The 19,575-nt window shown below is 32.5% G+C and overlaps 1 protein-coding gene across 6 annotated transcripts in view; it reads right to left on the reverse strand.

Annotated features, from left to right (window-relative positions):
* The window catches only part of LOC128242577 (small conductance calcium-activated potassium channel protein 2-like), a 120,056-nt gene that overhangs the window by 84,537 nt on the left and 15,944 nt on the right, over window positions 1–19,575 (reverse strand). Inside the window, exon 1 of one of the 6 annotated variants that reach the window (XM_052959788.1) lies at window positions 16,736–16,816. The exons of 3 other annotated variants lie outside the window; for them this stretch is intronic. Coding sequence is in view for 1 of the 3 variants with exons in the window: in XM_052959783.1 (XP_052815743.1) it covers window positions 6,289–6,309 (21 nt within the window). In the remaining 2 variants the exon portion in view is untranslated. Of the gene's footprint in view, window positions 1–6,288; window positions 6,385–10,946; window positions 11,016–16,735; window positions 16,817–19,575 lie in introns of those variants that run through there. 2 more of the 6 variants (XM_052959792.1, XM_052959783.1) reach the window with 2 other exon arrangements.

The following is a 19,575-nucleotide window of genomic DNA, read 5'->3' on the forward strand; positions in this document are numbered from 1 at the left end:
TTCGTGATACATGAATATTCAGTCATCTTACTGTCAGAGACCAGTCTGTTTCGCTTGAAAACAGGTTTGATTTCCAGGTAAAGAGTGAATGCCACGCTAGTCTGTTGACAAATTTTTAGGGGCGGTTTGGTAAAAAATATAAGATTATCTGTAAATTGTTGTGTGAATTTTCCGGGAAGCTTGTTTTAGGTATTACAACGACAAACAGTTCAAAATACATTTGAACGATGGTATAAAATTCTATTTATGTTCGAACAGATCAAGAAAACGTTTGAAAAACGGGATAACCGGTAATAAACGGTAAGTTGTTAATTTCCAAATATTTATTTATTTAAATTTATAAAACATTTCTTTAAATCTTAAACATGTTTTTGCTTACATTTACTGGTTCAAATGAAGTGTTCTGTTTGGATCAAGGGCAAGTAACTTTAAAAGAAGTTCTGAAAGTTGATAGTTTCACTCCTTATTTTGCAGTGAAAATGTCAAATTGATATTTTCACTTTTGCTATTTCACTGATAAAACCCTCATATTTAATCGAAAAGCATGACAGAAATTATTGTATTGTCAGTTTTGAAATACAAACATCCCAATATTGTTAAATGCACCCTTATCGCGGTAAAGTGAGCTTTTTTTGGCCATGAAATATAATGGTTTAGCTTAACAACCTAAATACTATTTTTGACCACTTTACCTCATATCTTATCATTATTTAGTTTTATTATTTTTTTGGTATATTTAAACTATAAAGAGGTGAAAATTAGGTAAAGAAAAGTAAATTGCATATGGTAAATCAATATTTAAGTTATTTAACAAAACTAAATTCATATATTATATGACAATGATTTCTACAAAAGTACGCCGATTAGACCAGACCAAAATTACTGGATCTTATTGACCGTGCAAAGATACACTTCAATACACCTTAATTCGCGATAATTTAAGTTCACACTTAAAATGACACAATTGATTAAGAACCCGTCTATATCTAGATCTTCTACAATAGTTTATTATGAATTCATATATTATATTGATATAAAGTCACATCAAATCTAAAATAGTATCAGACGAGTTTTACATGTGCTTTGTGTTGAGACGATAAATATTCGGTACGTCAAATACACATTACGCATAACGACAATAGCAAAGGAACGCTTATGCATCTAAATAACAGCAAGCATGCACACATATATCTTATTTATTTTTTTCACACCATTCTACACCATTACGTCTATAAGCGTTGCCACGAATTCACGTAAAGTCTACACATAGATAGTATATTCGCAGATTTAAACAGAAGGGCATATGGTAAATGAATTGTCAAGCTATTTTGACAAAACTATATGCCCGAACCCGTAAATTTACGCAAAATTACCCTTACCGACTTGTCCGCCGGAATACTTTTTAAATATAACACAATCGAACAAGCAAATCACCTGACCACTCAGCATATTATTAAACAAATTAATTAATTCTTGGTAACCTTTTCCTTTTCTCCAAATATTAAGATGAATGCATATTATAGCATACTTTATTTGTGAATATTATATTAACTCCATCAAATCACTCTGAGGGGTTTTAAGAGTGTATAATAACATTCTGGCTTTGGGATCATTTTTCTTCTCAATTTTTTTCAGTAAAACTGATATAAAAATATGACTTCTGATATGTTCTGTTAACAAATTGAATAAAGTTAAATGCTGATATGTGGCCCATATGTGATGCTTCAAAATAAATATTTGAATACCTTAATATGCATGCTTTTACTCGCTTTGGATAAATGAATTCAAGCGTTCCAGAAATATATTTCGGTTATTCTGGATTTATTGAAAACTAAACAACAAGCAAAGGATGTATAATTATTTGAGCTTGAGATTATACGCATTGCTTAAATGCATAAAATACCAAATGTTCCTGGAAAGACGTCAAGGTGAATTTATGGAAATCCTTCAGGGACTTCAGGGGATATGTGGCGGACATAACATCTATGCCTCGAATCTTTAGCATTGATCTTTGACCTCCGGCGGGCCTTCAATTTGGGTTTTACACGTCGTCTCGATGTGGTTCATATTTGACCCGAGTTTCATGAAAATGCCTCAAACGAATGAAACACGAAATCTATGGCTCGAATCTGAAACCTTGAGATATGGAGCAGACCCGAAAGTGTGCAAAACAGACGGAAATACTTCCGGCCTTATACGGTATATTTCCCCTGCATAGCATGGGGGTTGGGAATTATTACTGAAAATAATGTTTTATACTTTCTGCTGGCTGCGTTCAAAAAGACACCTGTCCTGATTTTGTCTCCTTGATCGATTGTATTATTCCGTCGTTAGTAATTGATTTTATATAATGTATCACATAGGATAAAACCACTTGGATTTTAAAACAGCTAAAAGAGAGCGGCAACAACTAATGAAGAAAAATGAGTATGCAGCTGCACTGTTCAAATCTTGAAATACACCCTTTAGATATAATGTTGTAATTTAAATGTTACCTTATGACAGTCCTCCACTTATAATGTTAATATGTATAATGATGCATAAAGAAAAATACTTATTCGCTGCAAAATGTTAAATTTAAACGTCTTTCCCGAAAGATCCTCAAAATAGCAGAAATTCATGATGGCTTTTGATTATGTATTAGTTATTGGACAACGCTGTATCACTTCATCGCAATATTTCGGCAGGAGATTATTATATCAGTAAGAATTTATAATAGCAGCATGCATGCACAAAGATATTAAGTTTTGTAGTACTAAATTTATGGAACTTTGGTTCGTGAATTTTTACAAAAATATAGTAAAATTATACCGATTTGCTGTTGTTGCTCATATTAAAATAACATTCATAATGATTACAAACCATTAAATCGTCTGGATAAATATTTACCTTGTCTAAATTCTTGAAAACTAATAGATCTTCAACTGTTTCATCTCACAAATATCCTAGCTATACCGCTCGACCTTTTGGATACCAAACATTAACTGCCCACGTATTTGATTTAACAGACAGTTTGCTAAAGGGGATTCTACACGATAACATTAATAAGTGTCTCCACGAATGCAAGTATTCTATAAACTTATGTAGAATGACTCACTTCACGGCCTTTACCAAAGTGCTTGCCTAAGAATAACCCATCATTCACGCAAATCTCATGAAATGCATACCTCCACCCATTCATTTTATTTTTAAGAAACATGTACACTATATGATGCTCTATTGGCTAATGAGTGAGCGGTATATTGGTGGTTTATAACTCTGATTTAAATAATAAAATGATATAATTTGATAATTACAAATCCTTTTCTCTCTCTCAAATATTCGATAAGTTGCAGTAAAAATGTTCTATAAATATGATTTCTGAAATGAGCTTTGAAACAAACTGGATGCATTTCAATGCGCATGCAACCGGCAAATTGATGCTCGAAACTAAATATCAGAAAAACCTATTAAGTAATTAAGTATTTAGGCTTATTTCCGCTTTAAATTAACGGTGTGTACCCTTTTTATGACCAATATGTACATAAAACATATTCGGGTGATATGGATCGCAATCCAATCTTTTTTTCAATGATAATGCATTTATTCTTAGCGCTTGAGATTAATTGCTGAATAGCCTCAAACGACCAATGGTTTCGGGGCAGACATCAAGCTTAACATTAATTCTAAATGTGCGAAAAACTAGCTTTTGCAAATGGTATGGCAAAACTTAAAACAAACAACGGTTCTTGGCCAATAATGATAATTCTATTGAAATTACTATACTTTCTTTTTCTCAGAAAAATATTTAGGTCATATTTTAATGAAGGAATTAAGACTGTTTTAACACGTTTTAAAATATTTTGCACTTTTGACCCGATTTTCAGAGATAGTTACTGTGTTTATGTCAGACATTGATCAAAGATGGCGGATAAACAGAGTTGTCTTGGCATTGTAGGACAGAGTACCAATATTTTACTACTTATTAATTTCAAAATTTTATAATATCAGCAGTTTACGCTCGTATTCTGACACGGATGGGATTTTTGTTTTTAATTTATTTTCATACTGATCGACAGAGTTCTACCTAAACCTTTAGACGTATGTTTCTCTTCATTTTCACGTATGAAAGCAGAATCTTCAAGCATAGTAAGAATTTGAACATAGCATCTTCACGAATAGGTAGAATTATATGAAATACTAAGTTTTCTAGATCAGTTTTGAATTAAAAACAACAACACTATAACTCGATGCCAGTTCTTTTCCGTTTTTTATCAAGGGGGATGATTCGAGATATCAGTTTGCCACATTAATGGGACTTGGCACATGGACGTAGTTTGACAGTGAAACCTAGTTCCAAATATCACAACAACAACATTTTAAGTTTCTTGAGTCAATGCCAATGTTATCGTAGTTACTTGACGACAACACCAAGTAAATAACAAGAAAGACAACTTAAATTACACTCAAAATCTACTTTCAGACTCGTTCGATGTTGACAGAACGCAGCCGCAAGCTATTAAAAACACGGGTTATGTCCACTATTCAGCATTCCCCTATATTAACCGTACCTTATTTCCGCAAAGCCAATTAACTCTCCTTTTCACACAACTGAGATAATATCTGTGGATAAAGCATATTCATAATTAAATATTGTTCTACATCTCTCTATGTGTAAAAGGCTAGAAGGCAGCATATGTTTACCCGGCTTAGAAATAGGATCTCAAAAAAGTAAAAGAATATTTGGGATCGATTTTTTCCCAGGACAAAAACATTTCATGGTGAACGTAAGCCATGTTTTCTTTTTGAATACGCTGTAAATAGGAATGTATTCGTCTACAAGTTATATTTAGACCAAGGTTGCAAACTATACTTGTATTTGTGGGCTTTTCTTTGGCTCATATGTCTGTCAAATGAAAATACAGTTGTCCTTTTTTATACACATGCAACATGAACTTAATACCTTGTTTTTTCAGTATCTATATGCTCTTGCAAAAATAATCATTTTACATTTACAGTATATGAAAATAGCAGTCTTTAAACACGATATTTAAGCAAATGTCAACATTTGCGGAAGGGTTCCAGCTTTTGGTATCTTAGTTTTAACACTTCTAATGATATCCAACATTTTATTTCGCACAAAACACAAAAGTGCACCAAAACATGACTGTGTACGCATCTGCGATTTTTTACTAATCAACATTAAAAAATAGTTGCAACACAATTATTTTAGAAACAGGAGCTTTATTTATTTATGCAAAATTAATTTAAAACTGTTCAGTATTTCTCGAGTTATTTCTCTAGTCTATTCCGGCAACTGCTCAGGTACTGTTCGCAAAGCGCTATGCTCCGACCACTTATCAGCATATAGTGAGTCAGTGATCCAGTTTGAAATTTCGTTGGTATTTTTGCAGCATTTCTTTTAACAAATTATATTATAGCATTTTATCTGAAGTGGCATTGAGGTTTATGTTAAAACAGATAAACGAAGTTTTACAATATTTTGAACTATAAACGTTTTATTTATCTTTTAAATTTGTATCTCAAGGAAAACTCATTCAAAAAAATAAAGTTCAAAGAATGCACATGTTTGTAGAATAAAAGAGACCACTGACTTGCTGAAAACTCCCAGGAGGAAATTTAAACTCTTGAAAGGAATCGCCCATGGTCATTTCGAGGAAAATGATTCAATTGATAATGCGATGAACATTTGCATACAGAATTGCCTCGTCCTTTATTTGCAACCACCGGCTTTCGATCAATGCATTTGTTTCTTACGCATAAATCTATTTAATGTCTTCAATATTTTTTCGGAATTGGAGATCGCACTAAAGTATCTTATATATGATGTCCAATTGGCAATATGCGATACATAGCTGCCAAATGTTCATCGAACTATGGCAGACAGTTAAAGCCCCCTTTCAAGATATCACAGGAATACAATCCCTGATTTGTCTGATGTACCACGATACAATATAAAATCAAGACATTATATTGTATACATCATATTCAATACTCTCTGCAATTCATCTCATTTTTCAACATGTATTCCAGAGAGGAGATAATCGGTTTTTAAGTAAATGAATTCCTTTACCAACCCAACACGTTTTTTTTTAATAAAATGATATACCGAAGAGCACTGCAAGCTGACACAAGTGTTTATCATTTTTTAAGTCGCTTAAGACCACCCATAAGGTGTTTGTATAATAACAACTCCTTCCCCCACGACACAAAGACTTTGACAATGATCTTAATGGGAATCTATTTAAAACAGATAGGCTTAACAAAAATATTTTAAAATTTACTTACAGATTCGTCCGATTTTGACATGATAAACCAATATTAAACTATTTCAGACGCTAAATTAACATTCCCGTATATATTCCGCACCTTTTCCACGCAAAGTAGTTCTTCATATTATCAAGATATGTTTAAAAAAGAAGCTAATTAACTCTCCTCTGTACAATACTGAGATAAGAATGTGGACAAAACATATTGATAATTAATATTGTTTGACATATCTCTATGTATAAAAAGCTAGTAGGCAACACATGTTTTCCCCGGCTAAGAAATTAAGATTTCATAAGCGTTTATGAAGATTATGGATCGATGTTTCTGCCAAGGACAAATACAAATTCTTAATTTGCACATTCTCTTCCTGTAAAGCTTGTAGATATGAATGTATGTGCCTATATGTTATATAAAAACATGCTTACAAATGCGGCTTAAAGTGTAGGCTTTCTCTTGATGTGCCTATGTGCTATGAACTTGCCATTCTTCTTGCTCTTTCATCATAAGGACGACCTGGTTTCTGTCCACAAATGTATGTTTTTGCATTTACAGGAAGCAATCTGTCGGAAATTAAGTCAATAGTTGCTGCTTCTTTAGGGATCCGTACCACTCTTCGGTAGTTCACACTATCTAACAATGCAATGTACTGATTTTTCTTGCTAAACGTTTGTATTTTTTTCAATTTGTAAAGTACTTTAAATAGCAAAAGGTAGTCAATGAAAATGATGAGCAATAATATCAATGAAACAATAAATATCGAGACATATTTAAATAATGCACTTCAGTAAGTGTAAAATCTCGCATCCTTTTTCAATTTGAACCGTAATTTTTATAATAAATCTCTAGATAGTCAATGAAAAAAGATGCCACGATGCAACCCTATATACATCCCGTTATCTTTCACATATCAGATACACATAAATAAATTTCAAATTTCGGGAAAAAAATCGAATTTCAAATGAAAATACCTTATTTTTCTTGTATACAATATTAAAAAAAAAAGAAAAAGAAAGAAGACGCGAAAATTCAACAATCTAATATTGGTTTTCTTGGACATTTTCCAAAGGCGAGTGGCGGGATCGTCATGGTCCCAATAGGATTCCGTAATTATTCGCAATATTTTCTGTTTACCATCCTCTTTTGGTCCTATTAGAAATAGACGTCTCGCCCAGTAATGCAAGTCGATAATTTGTCATAATATCTTGCTTTTAGACACGTTTTACCGAAAAGAATAGCCTGTTTTAAGCATGAAGTCAACGCAATCCCTATATGCAACCCAAAATAAAAATATCATGGCATTTGGAAAAATGTCTCTTTATATAACATGCAAGTGAGAGTGAAATGCCGAAATCATATGACGTCAATATGTTTGCCTAAATAGGCGATCGATGCTTTGGTCTTGCCACTCAAACTTTTTAAATCTGATGTTTAATTCAAAATATGCATCAGAGCTACAGCAGTGCTAGATCACCGCCTACATGTTTTCATCGAAAACAAATACTCACAGGATCTAGGAAATACAGAACGTGTTGGTCGATACAGACAATACAATTCCATAAAGTCACAAACATATTTAAATACAGCCTACGTTTTCAGCCAATGAAAGTACAGTTACTGGTAAGGAATCATTAAGTACCGGGCTTAATCATTATGAATTTCGCGGGTGTTTGAAAGTCCATCTATCGCCACTTATTCGATACATACCAGCTATGTCAGATTGTGCCTTGACAATGTGTCAGCCAATGAGATAGTATGCTAAGACAGTGAGATGCCCTGAAGTAAAAATAAGATTACGAAGGGCTTGCATGCGACGCTTACTCAGCCCATTATTTTTCATTAAAGTATTATGTCTTGTCATCACACAAGTGCAGATAGTACACATCATAATTATTTTGTTATATCTGCAATGTATCTCAATTCATATTGATTATTTCAGAGATAATTTTAAAATATTTCAATCCAAGGAAGTTAATTCCTTTTTACTGCAACGCGTTTATTTTTCAAATAATGCAATACCAAATAAGATCATAGCAAGAAGCAACCGTGCTCTTTATTTTGAAGTCAATACAGGAGCATTACTCGACAAATACTATTTGCAGGTTCAAGGGACATTGAACATGTACGTAGTGTCACAGTGAACATTTTATCAAATTTCGTGTTATGGCCAAGGATAAGGTTTTTGTTTAATAACAACTCCTACACGAGCGATGACGACGGTTATACTATGACACATGAACACGTATAGCAAGTATTGTGTTAAATTCTTTATATGTTCTTTAGATAAAACCAACGTTTACGTGTTTGCATAATACCGATTCGTACACCATCGACAAAGACACTAAAACTTAGATAATAAATCGACAGTCTTACAGATTCTATCTAGCAATGTTCTTGCCTGATTCTACATCTTGTATTAATATATTTGAATGCCAACTGAGATATGTTATTCAGATTCATAAACATTCCACCCACATGCATGAAACAAGTAGAAGCAATAACTTCAAATGTGTATTTTGCTTTTCTTTTGACATTTATATCTCAAAAAAGTACCAAAATAATTCGTTTCTGCAAATGGATGTGCAACGGTCGTAACGGGCATTTCTTTTACTGAAAGGTTTAAAACATTATTGCAAAGATATAATACAAAGTATGAATAGGTTTGCAAACGGAACGAGAAACTTCTTGACCTTCTTCAAACTCTCAGGAGATGAAAACATTTGATTTCTTGGAAGGAATTGTCAAAGGTCAATGCGTGATATAAATTAAATTGATAATGCATTGAATATTTGCATACGAAATTGCGTCTTCCTGAATTTACAACAGCCGGGTTTCGCTTATTGCAGTTTTTTTATACATAAATCTATTTAATGACGTAAATATGTTTGTCTAAATGGGTTTAGTTTGCATAATGTATGAGTAATACAGCAGTCCTGGATCATAGCCTACATGATTTCTTTCAGAAATAAACGGAAACTTTCTATTTTCCAGGAACTACTAATATACATTCTGAGAATACTTTGTTTGATATCATTATTGCAATCCGAGAAAGTCATAAACAATAGTTTGTACGCGACCAAGTCAGATTTGATTGCAATCTATCCCTGTTTACTACAAATATTCCAGAGAGGATTTTAAGACGAATGTAACCCTTTTCATCAATTTTGGAAATAATGAATTATAACAATGACAATTTCAATGTCAGAAATGAACACCAATTGCATAAACTAGCATTGTATATCATTAAAGCTTCAAACAAAAAGATAATATTATCACAATATTGCAGTAGGTTATATCTTATATATTATAGCTAATTGGTACTATCAATTGTGGTTGAGTGTTGTTTCATGATTTGTGTATTTATGAATTGCTGATTTATGCACATGATTTTAAGCTATATTTGCTTAAATCAAAACAATATGTATGTTATGTTATGCTATAACAAGGTTGTAGAAGTTATAATGTTTGGTTTGAGACTTGTCTTATTAATATAACACTTATAATTACAAATGTATAAACATATATATTGCATTTTTATTCAACTTTGTTCTTAACTTGATCGCATATGTAAATAATGTATATTAAATATGTATAAAATTATATGTGCATCAATATGTTAAAATTAAAAATATCAAACATCAATTCTAATATTTATTGTTGGTATCCTAATTTCAATAAATGAAACAAAAGTAAAAAATATCGATTGGATATGTCGCTGGATTTCTGCATCGACAGGCCCGAAATAAGGTTTCTCCCACCTCGGATAAGTAGATCCAATAATTTAACCATGCGAGAAATTCTTATCTTTCCCACGGGCGAAGATGAAATGCCCGTATGGAACCCCTTTTAAATGGTCACCACATTGTAATTACCTCCCTTGTTGAAGACTGTTGTCTGTAGCATCATGGAAATCTTGTCTTGTGGCAATATTTAAAACGCTTATTAATTATTTCTCGCTTCAAATGTCACCATAAAACAGTTTCCACGTATCTTTCAAGAAAGAATGCTTTACTCTTCGTAGAACTATTTAAAGACCGAAATGACTATTAACATAATCTGAAACACTGCGCGTATATCCATGACAACCATGAATTATCCCATATCCATACGCAATTATTTTCACTAAGCACAAAAGAGTTCCAGCAAAAAAATCGTTTTTATATCATTTTGTTTAACTGAGGTGGAAAAAGCATCTACCATAGCCGCTCGTGTAAGATAGGTTCATCCCGACCCTCGCGCAGGGTGTTTTGCGGAAACTCGGTAAACCTCGTTTCCGCAAAACACCATACGCTCGGGTCGGAATTAACCTATCTTACACTCTAGGCCATGGAAGATACTTATAATCTCTTACAGTATCGAACTATTGTTTATTGAAAAATAATACCACATGTTATTGATATGCTTAAAACATTCAGACTTAACATACAAATATATAAAAAGATATCGTAACATTTGCCCAACAAGGCATCACTCTATCTACCTAAAAACAAACACAATATTTGTATCATAACCTGTCAACGTTTATGTTCTTAATACAATCCTTTTACCATAATTATATAATTTTGCTCATCTGTAAAACCAAACACTATTATTTATATGCATGTCTTAATTTACGTTGTATTTGCTATAAACAAGCTATGTTTAACGCAATAAATGAAGTTAAGCTCAGTTAAGTTTACCCATTCGGCGTCTGCTTGACTTTCTCCAGATGTCCTTCCCCTCCTAGAAGAATCTCGTCCGGACCCCAAATTCATTGCTTGCCTTAGTCCATCTGCTATAGACGTAGCCATCGCTTTATTATAGTTCGACCACCTTCTAACCTCCCCATATATTTCAAATTTAACAAATGCTCCGTTTTAGCAATATTCAACGATTGCAAAATAATGGTTTTCAAAAACAACTTGCATTTTGTTTTCAATATTGTATTAACACATTTTTAAATCCTCTGGGGTTTCTGAAAGAAGTTTTAAGCTGCATCTTATTTTCAACCAGCAATATTTCTTCTTAAAAATCCTTTACTTATGAGTGACATTTTATTTCTCCCTTTTCACTTAAATAACCTGCATTTAGAGCCAAATAAATCAAATGTAAAATAAACAGTAAAATGTCTCTATTGTTTTTAACGATATACTTCCTCTCACTTACTTTTAGAAATCAATTAAGTACAACTTTATGAACTCGACATAATAATAGTAAGTTTAAGTTGTGGGAGAACAGGAATACTACAAAGCATCTAAATCGAATCATCATGATCCCATTCAAATTTACTATACCTATTCAATTATTTTTATTCTAGATTAAAAGAGTAAGTCGAAACAACAATGGACGCCTCTTAAAATCGAGTCCTATTTATACAACAATTGAATGGCTTGTTCAAATACCGTGCTTTCTATTGAAAAGTGTACTCACAATTGCAATAATTTGACTAAATAATGATATTTAAATGACGTATTATCGGAAAATGTTAGTATAGTCATGTCACAGAGGCGAACGGTTTTGCACTACATTAATTTAGACTTTTCATAAATAAAAAGGTTGGTCGGGAAACTTTTTTATTTTGGTTAAAGGCAAACGTTCTGCAAGGGTCTTACATAGATTATTCGCCACATGTTGTGGTGCTTTGGAGTCGAATTGATTTTTCGAACGCATATTTAATCACAGAGTGTAAAATGCATCAAAACAGATATGATTAAATAATAATAATAATAATAATAATAATAATAATAATAATAAATACTACTACTAGTACTACTACTACTACTACTACTACTACTACTACTACTACTACTACCACTACCACTACCACTACCACTACTACTACTACTACTACTACTATACTACTACTACTACTACTACTACTACTACTACTACTACTACTACTTCTACTACTACTTCTACTACTACTACTACTACTACTACTACTACTACTACTACTACTACTACCACTACTACTACTTATAATAATTATATAAAAACTATAATAATAATAATAAAAATCATAATTAATAATAATACTAATAATCGATTGTCTGGCAATTCCGTTTAGTTTACTTTACCATCTCCTGAATGTTGTTGCCAGGCGACGCTATACATTTTTGGAAGCATTTGAAAGTGTACTATTTTCTGATTACTTATATGTAAATGACTGTTACATATTTCTCTCAACACACAAAACCTTTTTAATGATACCAAAATAAACACCAATATTGTCCAATATTGTTAAAATTCTTCCTTACTACTTATATAGTATTGCTTGTCTTATTTCATTGTTTAAATGGAAAGGTAGCATGTGTTTATGTTTTTACTCAATTTTTACTCATTATGTTTGATTATTGCTATCTAAAATAGTAGATTTCAATGAATCGACATATTCTAAATGTGTGAACTGTTTTCTAACAGGTATAGAAATGCTTAAATGATAAATGATAAATTTATCGTTGACTGCAGAAGATTGTAAAGTATTGGTCTGAGAAACTAACATTTGTTTTGTATTATACAGGCTTTAAAGCGGTATTCTATTTCAAAAATCATTACGAAAAAGTCAACGACCCCGATGCATTAGAAAAGAAAAGACTACACAATGGAAGTATTGTGCTATTCAAAACAATAAAAAAGTTCTAACATTTCATCTGCTTTCTGCAAGATCCAGTATTAGTTCACTTTATATACTAGTTAGAAATTAACAAATAAAGTCAAGTAACTTCAAAGCTTGACCCTGATTCGGTACAGAGCTTACAAGAAGTTTGTGTGGATACAACAAACATATAGTTTGACTGTTTTGCATGATATTGATGTAAATACTGGAAAGTTTGTACATTTGTATCAAAACAAAAGAATGCAACATCTGTTCCGCGCTGATCTTAAATTATTAGGCTCTCATAAGGTTCAAGAAGATTAGAGATCGATCTTTTTTATACGAAAAAGCATCACATATGTTCATACAGTGATATCAGCATTACTGTTCTCGCATTCGATTGTTTAATTGATACAATTCTTATGTTATGCTGCAATCTTTATTGACCACCTGTCAATTGATTCGAGCATGTGAAATAATAATTATATATAAGTGCGTGTCATCGTCCGCTGTTTTTACAATTATTACAGCAGATTTTCTACTCATTCCATGGATAAAAAAGCATGCATCATTCCGTATAGAAAACAAAATAACTTTGTCAAAGACAAATTGTTCGAAAAATTGGCGAGTGCTGATCCAAAAGCACCCAAGAAAGCCAGTTTTAGGGAAGACCGGAACTGATGTATAAATCCGATGATACTGTTGGAGAATGTCAGTTCCGGGGGGAACACCGCGATTCAATTCGACTTTGCCTTGTCCTCATAATAGCCATTGAAGATTTAACTTGATATCTACTTTGGGTTAAAAAAGTCCGGATGGAAGCTCTTTCCGGGGTGACAAGCTTCAAAAAATCGCTGACGTCCTAGACGGTAACATTAACAATATTCTGCAATATCTTGAGATTTTTCGTTGTTGTTTTTTTCGTTTTTTTCATAATGCAATTCATAGAATTATGTATTTTAATTGTTTATTTAAAATAATCTTAGCTGAATAACAACTATCTTAAGTTTGTAAATATTTTATTCAGACAATTTTTTGATATAGTTAAGAATTTTTTTTATGAGACAATACTTTTCACTTAGCGATTGCTCCATCCATTGAAGCACCATATAGCGTGAGGTATTTGTGATTGAACGGAATAGAAAGTAAGTACATGTTCATACGTATCATTAAAGATAAGACTCCATTTAAGAGTCCACAAGATATGTATTTAATTATTTTGCCTTAAATGTAATATTGATATTTGTGTTCTTAATATTTTCCTATAACCCTTTCTTTACAACACAAGCTCACAAGTGTTAAGGAATTATCTCTCAAATGGCTAGATATATTATACATGCAATCATTCATCATCATCATCCAAGATCTATATGCGGCATGACCATGCCATTTCAACGTATATAGGTCGTCTGGGCGCGAACTATTGGTCACGACGAACTGTAAGCGGCGACGAACTGTCTCAATGCTCGACAATGTTAACGGTCCAAGTGCCAATTCATTACGAACTTTATGCGGTAACGAACTCTATCACAGCTTGACAATGTTAACAGTCAACGCGCCTGTTCATGACGAACTGCATCACAGCTTGGCAATTTTAACAGTCAGCGCGCCTTATAACCGGCGATTTCGAGTTAAAAAATATCTTAAGTAAATTCTAAACGCACCAATTCAGATATACTATAGAATGTTCAAAACGGCAGAGATATACTAATGTAACTTCCCTTTTGAAACTTAACCAAAAATGACGATATCCACTTTGAATACATTTTGAATACATCTCTTACTATCACAATACCGGTTCCACTATATGAACGGAAATCTAGATCACTACCCCTGGTTGATAATGTCCCATGAGTGTTACGGTATTATCTTTAGACGGCTGGATATGTCAGACAATTAATCCATCAGCGATCAACTGAATTACGATTGTTTCGCCGTTACTAGGGCGGCTTTTCAAATGAAGTTCAGACGAGGCGAACATTATCATCTGATATAAGCTGTGGTTGGGTATTGTTTGTCGGTAATCAAAGTGTTTCGTGCTTGAGTACATGATCACACGGAATGAACATGAGTTTTCCCGTCGTTGGTATGAGAGGTAGAGACATAATTATGAAGAAAATGTGGGAATTAATTTTCGCCAAACACATATTAAGTATGCAAACAGTACTCTCGCTGTTAGCGTGACTTTCATTTTTATATTTGATGAAAGTAACAATGTCTGCACAGCCTACGGCTGGGGATATCCTATATAACTCGTGAGTGAACATAACAGACGAATAAAATAATGTTTAGCACATCTGGTTCAAACAGAGCTTATGATGATTTTTAAGTTTCCCTCATTTTTCATGAACGCAAAAATTTTCTTTTTTCATTTCCCTTCATCTTTGCTCTTAACCACTTTTTTCCTCGTAACAAATTATCTCTTAAATGTGGAAACTGTCCAAAGTGATACTAAATCATCTCCTAAAAAGCTGAATATGTCAGCCCCGAAGTGGATTAAACAGAATAATTAATATGAAATTAATGATAATAATAAAATATTTATAGTAATAACAATAAAATTAAAATAATGAGATAATAAGTATGTTCTGATGGCCTTTTCTTATACTGTTTTTAAGCGCTTCAAAAATACAGTTGAACTTTACTTTCTAAAAATCGGAAGAAATGAAAGAGGTGATTGGATTAAGTGTAGTATATGAAGTGAACGTGGGTCATGTGCGTTTAATAAAACCTGACCTCAAAAATCAATTTCGCTGGTAAAGAAATTCCTTTCGCCAACTCATGCAAATCGATAATTTATCAAATTATCCTGCTTTTAGACACATATTTTTCAAAGATAATTACATTTTATAACGTGAACTCACTGCATTCCTTGATTATAATGTACAATCGAACATATTTGAGCAATTTCAGGGGAGTAATTTTTATCGACCATTATCAGCCTTTTTGTTCGATTGGGTTAAAACAAAGGCTCGCATTACAAAAAAATCAAATATAAACGTTTTGGTGTTTTTTCCTATTCACAAAAAGACGAAGTTCAAACATTGAACATGTTTTTAAACTACACGAGCACTGTCTTTCTATAAAACCCACAAGAGTTAAAAAACTTACAAAACAAATCGCCTCAGGTCAATGCGATGAAATTTCATTCGACAATGCTTTGAAAATTTGCATACAGAATTGCCTCGTCCTCAATTTGCGACCACCTCCTTTCGACTATTGCATTCGTTCCTTACGCATAAATCTACTTGATATATTCAATATTTTGTCTATAGTATCTTATATATGATGCCCTATTCGCAATGTGAGTTACACAGCAGCTAAAATCACCGTCTACATATGTTAGTCGAATTAGATAAAAAGGTAAAATCCTTGTTTCAAGATCTAACAGGAAATAAAATCCCCGATTTGTCTGATGTAACACATTACAATAAAAAATATAATAACGACATCATATTCCACACAACATATTCTGTTTTCTCTGCAATTCATCTCAATTCACAACACGTATTCCACAGAGGGTTTTGAGATAATCGGTTCTTAAGTAAAAGCATTCCTTTTCTAACGCAACGCGTTTTTTAATAAAATGTTATACCAAATAAGAGCACTGCAAGCTGGAACCAATGCTTATCATTTTTAATCGCTAAAGAGGCATATCTAGACAAATACTTTATTTTCAGATTCACGGGTTATAAAACATGTCCGTTTTGTCACAGTGAACACTTTTAGGAAGTTTCCAGTTGACCTCTTTAAACGTCTTTGAGTTATGACAAAGAATAAGGTTTTGGTATAATAACAACTCCTACACCACGACACAAAGACTTTGACAATGATCTTAATGAAATTTTGCTAAGAACAGATTGGCTTAACAAAAATATTTAAAAATTTACTTACAGATTCGTCCGATTTTGACTTGATAATTCAATCTTAAACTATTTCATACGCTAAATTAACTTTCCCGTATATATTCCGCACCTTTTCCAAGAAAGGCAGTTCTTCATATTATCAAGATATTTATAAAGAAAGAAGCTAATTAACTCTCTCCTGTACAATACTGAGATAAGAATGTGGACAAAAAATATTGATAATTAATATTGTTTGACATGGCTCTATGTATAAAAAGCTAGTAGGCAACACATGTTTTCCCCGGCTAAGAAATTAAGATTTCATAAGCTTTTAAGAAGATTATGGATCGATGTTTCTGCCAAGGAAAAATGCATTTCTTAATTTGCACATTTTCTTCCTGTAAAGCTTGTAAATATGAATGTATGTGCCTATAGGGTATATAAAAACATGCTTACAATTGCGGTTTAAAGTGTAGGCTTTCTTTTGATGTACCTATGTGCTATAAATAGCTATTCTTCATGCTCTATCACCATAAACACGCACTTGCTTCTGTCCACACGTGTATGCTTTTGCATTTACAGGAAGCAATCTGTTGGAAATTAAGTCAATAGCTGCTGCTTCTTTAGGGATCCGTACCACTCTTCGGGAGTTCACCCTATGTAACAATGCTATCGACTGATTTTACTTGCTAAAAGTTTGCATATTTTCTTTAATTGGTATAGTTCGTTATAAAGCATAAGGTAGTCAATTAAAATGATGAGGAATAATATCAATAAAACAATAAATATTTATTTTTTTCTCGATACAGTCATATTTAATAAAAAAAATACGCCACAGTAAGTGAAAAATCTGACATATATTTTTTTTTAATTTGAAAAATACTTTTTATAATAAAACCTCTAGGCAGTCAATGAAGAAAGATGCACCTATGCTACATTATGTATAATAATAATATATCGCGTTATTTTTCGCATTTCAGATGGGACGAAATAAATGTCAAATCTCGTATTGTTTTTCGAATTTCAAATAAAAATGCTTTAGTGTTCTTGTATATAGTACTTAAAATTTAAAAGAAAAAAAAAGCTAAAATGTCGATGAATTTTCAAAATGTCCTGCTTTTTAGACACGTTTTTTCCTTAGAGAATTACATTTCACAGCCTAAAGTAAACAAAATTCCTAGATGCAACCCAAAACGAAAATATCATGGCATTAGGGGAAATGTTTTTTATGTTACCTGTAATATAAGAGTGAAATGCCGAAATCTTACGACGTCAATATGTTTGCCTAAACAGGCAATGCTTTGGTCTTGCTGCTCAATCTTTTTAAATACGATGTTTATTTCAAAATATGTATTAAAACTACAGCAGTGCTAGATCACCGCCTACATGTTTCCATCGAAAATTATTCTCACATGATCTACGAAAATACATATTTTAGAACGCGTCGCTTGATACAGACATTGCAATTTCTGAAAATCACAAACAGAGTTTAGATTACAACCTACATTTTCAGCCAATGATATTACAGATAGGCAATCATTAAGTAGCAAGCTTAATCATTATGAATTTCAACTTTCGTGGGTTTCCACCTACCGTCACTCATCCGATACACACTACCTATGTCTGATTGTGCCTTGACAATGTGCCAGCCAATGAGATGTATGCAAAGACAGTTAGATAACCTGAAGTAATATTTTAATGATTACAAAGGGCTCGCTCGCTGCGCTCACGCTGCCTAATTTTTTTTATTAATTCTTTTATTTTTGTCATTTCACGTGTGCATATTGTACTCAACATATTTTTTTAGATATGTCTTAATGTATCTCAATTAATAACAATTACTTCAGGGATAATTTCAAGATTTTTCATTCCAAAAAAAACAAATTCCTTTTCATTGCAACGCGTTTTTTTAAAGAATGCAATACCAAATAAGATCGCAGTAAGTAGCAACAGTGTTCTTCATTTTACGGCCAATTAAGGGGCATTACTCGACAAATACTTTTTGCCAGCCTCACGGAATATTGAACATGTACGGAGTGTGACAGTGAACATTTTAGCAAGTTTCGTGTTATGAACAAGGATAAGGTTCTGTATAATTACAATTCCTACACCAGCGACGACGACGCTTATACTTTGAAGACAATGAACACTAAGTATTGTAGAGAGTGTTGTGTTAAATTCTTTATACGTTCTTAAGATAAAGTCAAAGTTAATGTGTTTTCATAATACCAATTCGTACACCAGCGACAAAGACACTGACACTTAAATAATAAATCGAATGTGTTTCTGTGAAAAACAGACAGTCTTACAGATTCTATCTAGCAATGTTCTTGCCTGATTCTACATCTTGTATTAATATATTTGAATGCCAACTGGGTAATGTTATTCAGATTCATAAACATTCCACCCACATTCGTGAATCAAGTAGGAGCAATCATTTCAAATGTGTATTTTGCTTTTATTTTCACATTTATATCTCTAGAAAAATATCAAAATAATTTGTTTCTGCAAATGGACAATCAACGATGGGAACGGGCATTCTTTTAGTGAAAGGAATGAAACATTATTCAAAAGATATAATACAAAGTTTGAATATGTTTGCAAACGGAACGAGAAAACTGACCTGCTTCAAACCCTCAGGAGATAAAGAAATTTGATTTGACATAGGTCAATGCGAGGAATTAACTACATTAAAAATGCGTTGAATTATTGCATACAAAATTGCCTTTTTCTCAATTTACAACAGCCGGCTTTCGCTTATTGCATTTTTTTCTTATACATAAATCTATCTTATTACATATATATGTTTGTCTAAATGGGCGACACTTTTGTCTTGCGACAAACTTCTATTAAATATGATGTTTAGGTTGCATTATGTATGAGTAATAC

This window comes from Mya arenaria, chromosome 8 (genome assembly GCF_026914265.1).
Source record: "Mya arenaria isolate MELC-2E11 chromosome 8, ASM2691426v1".
Lineage (NCBI taxonomy): Eukaryota > Metazoa > Mollusca > Bivalvia > Myida > Myidae > Mya > Mya arenaria.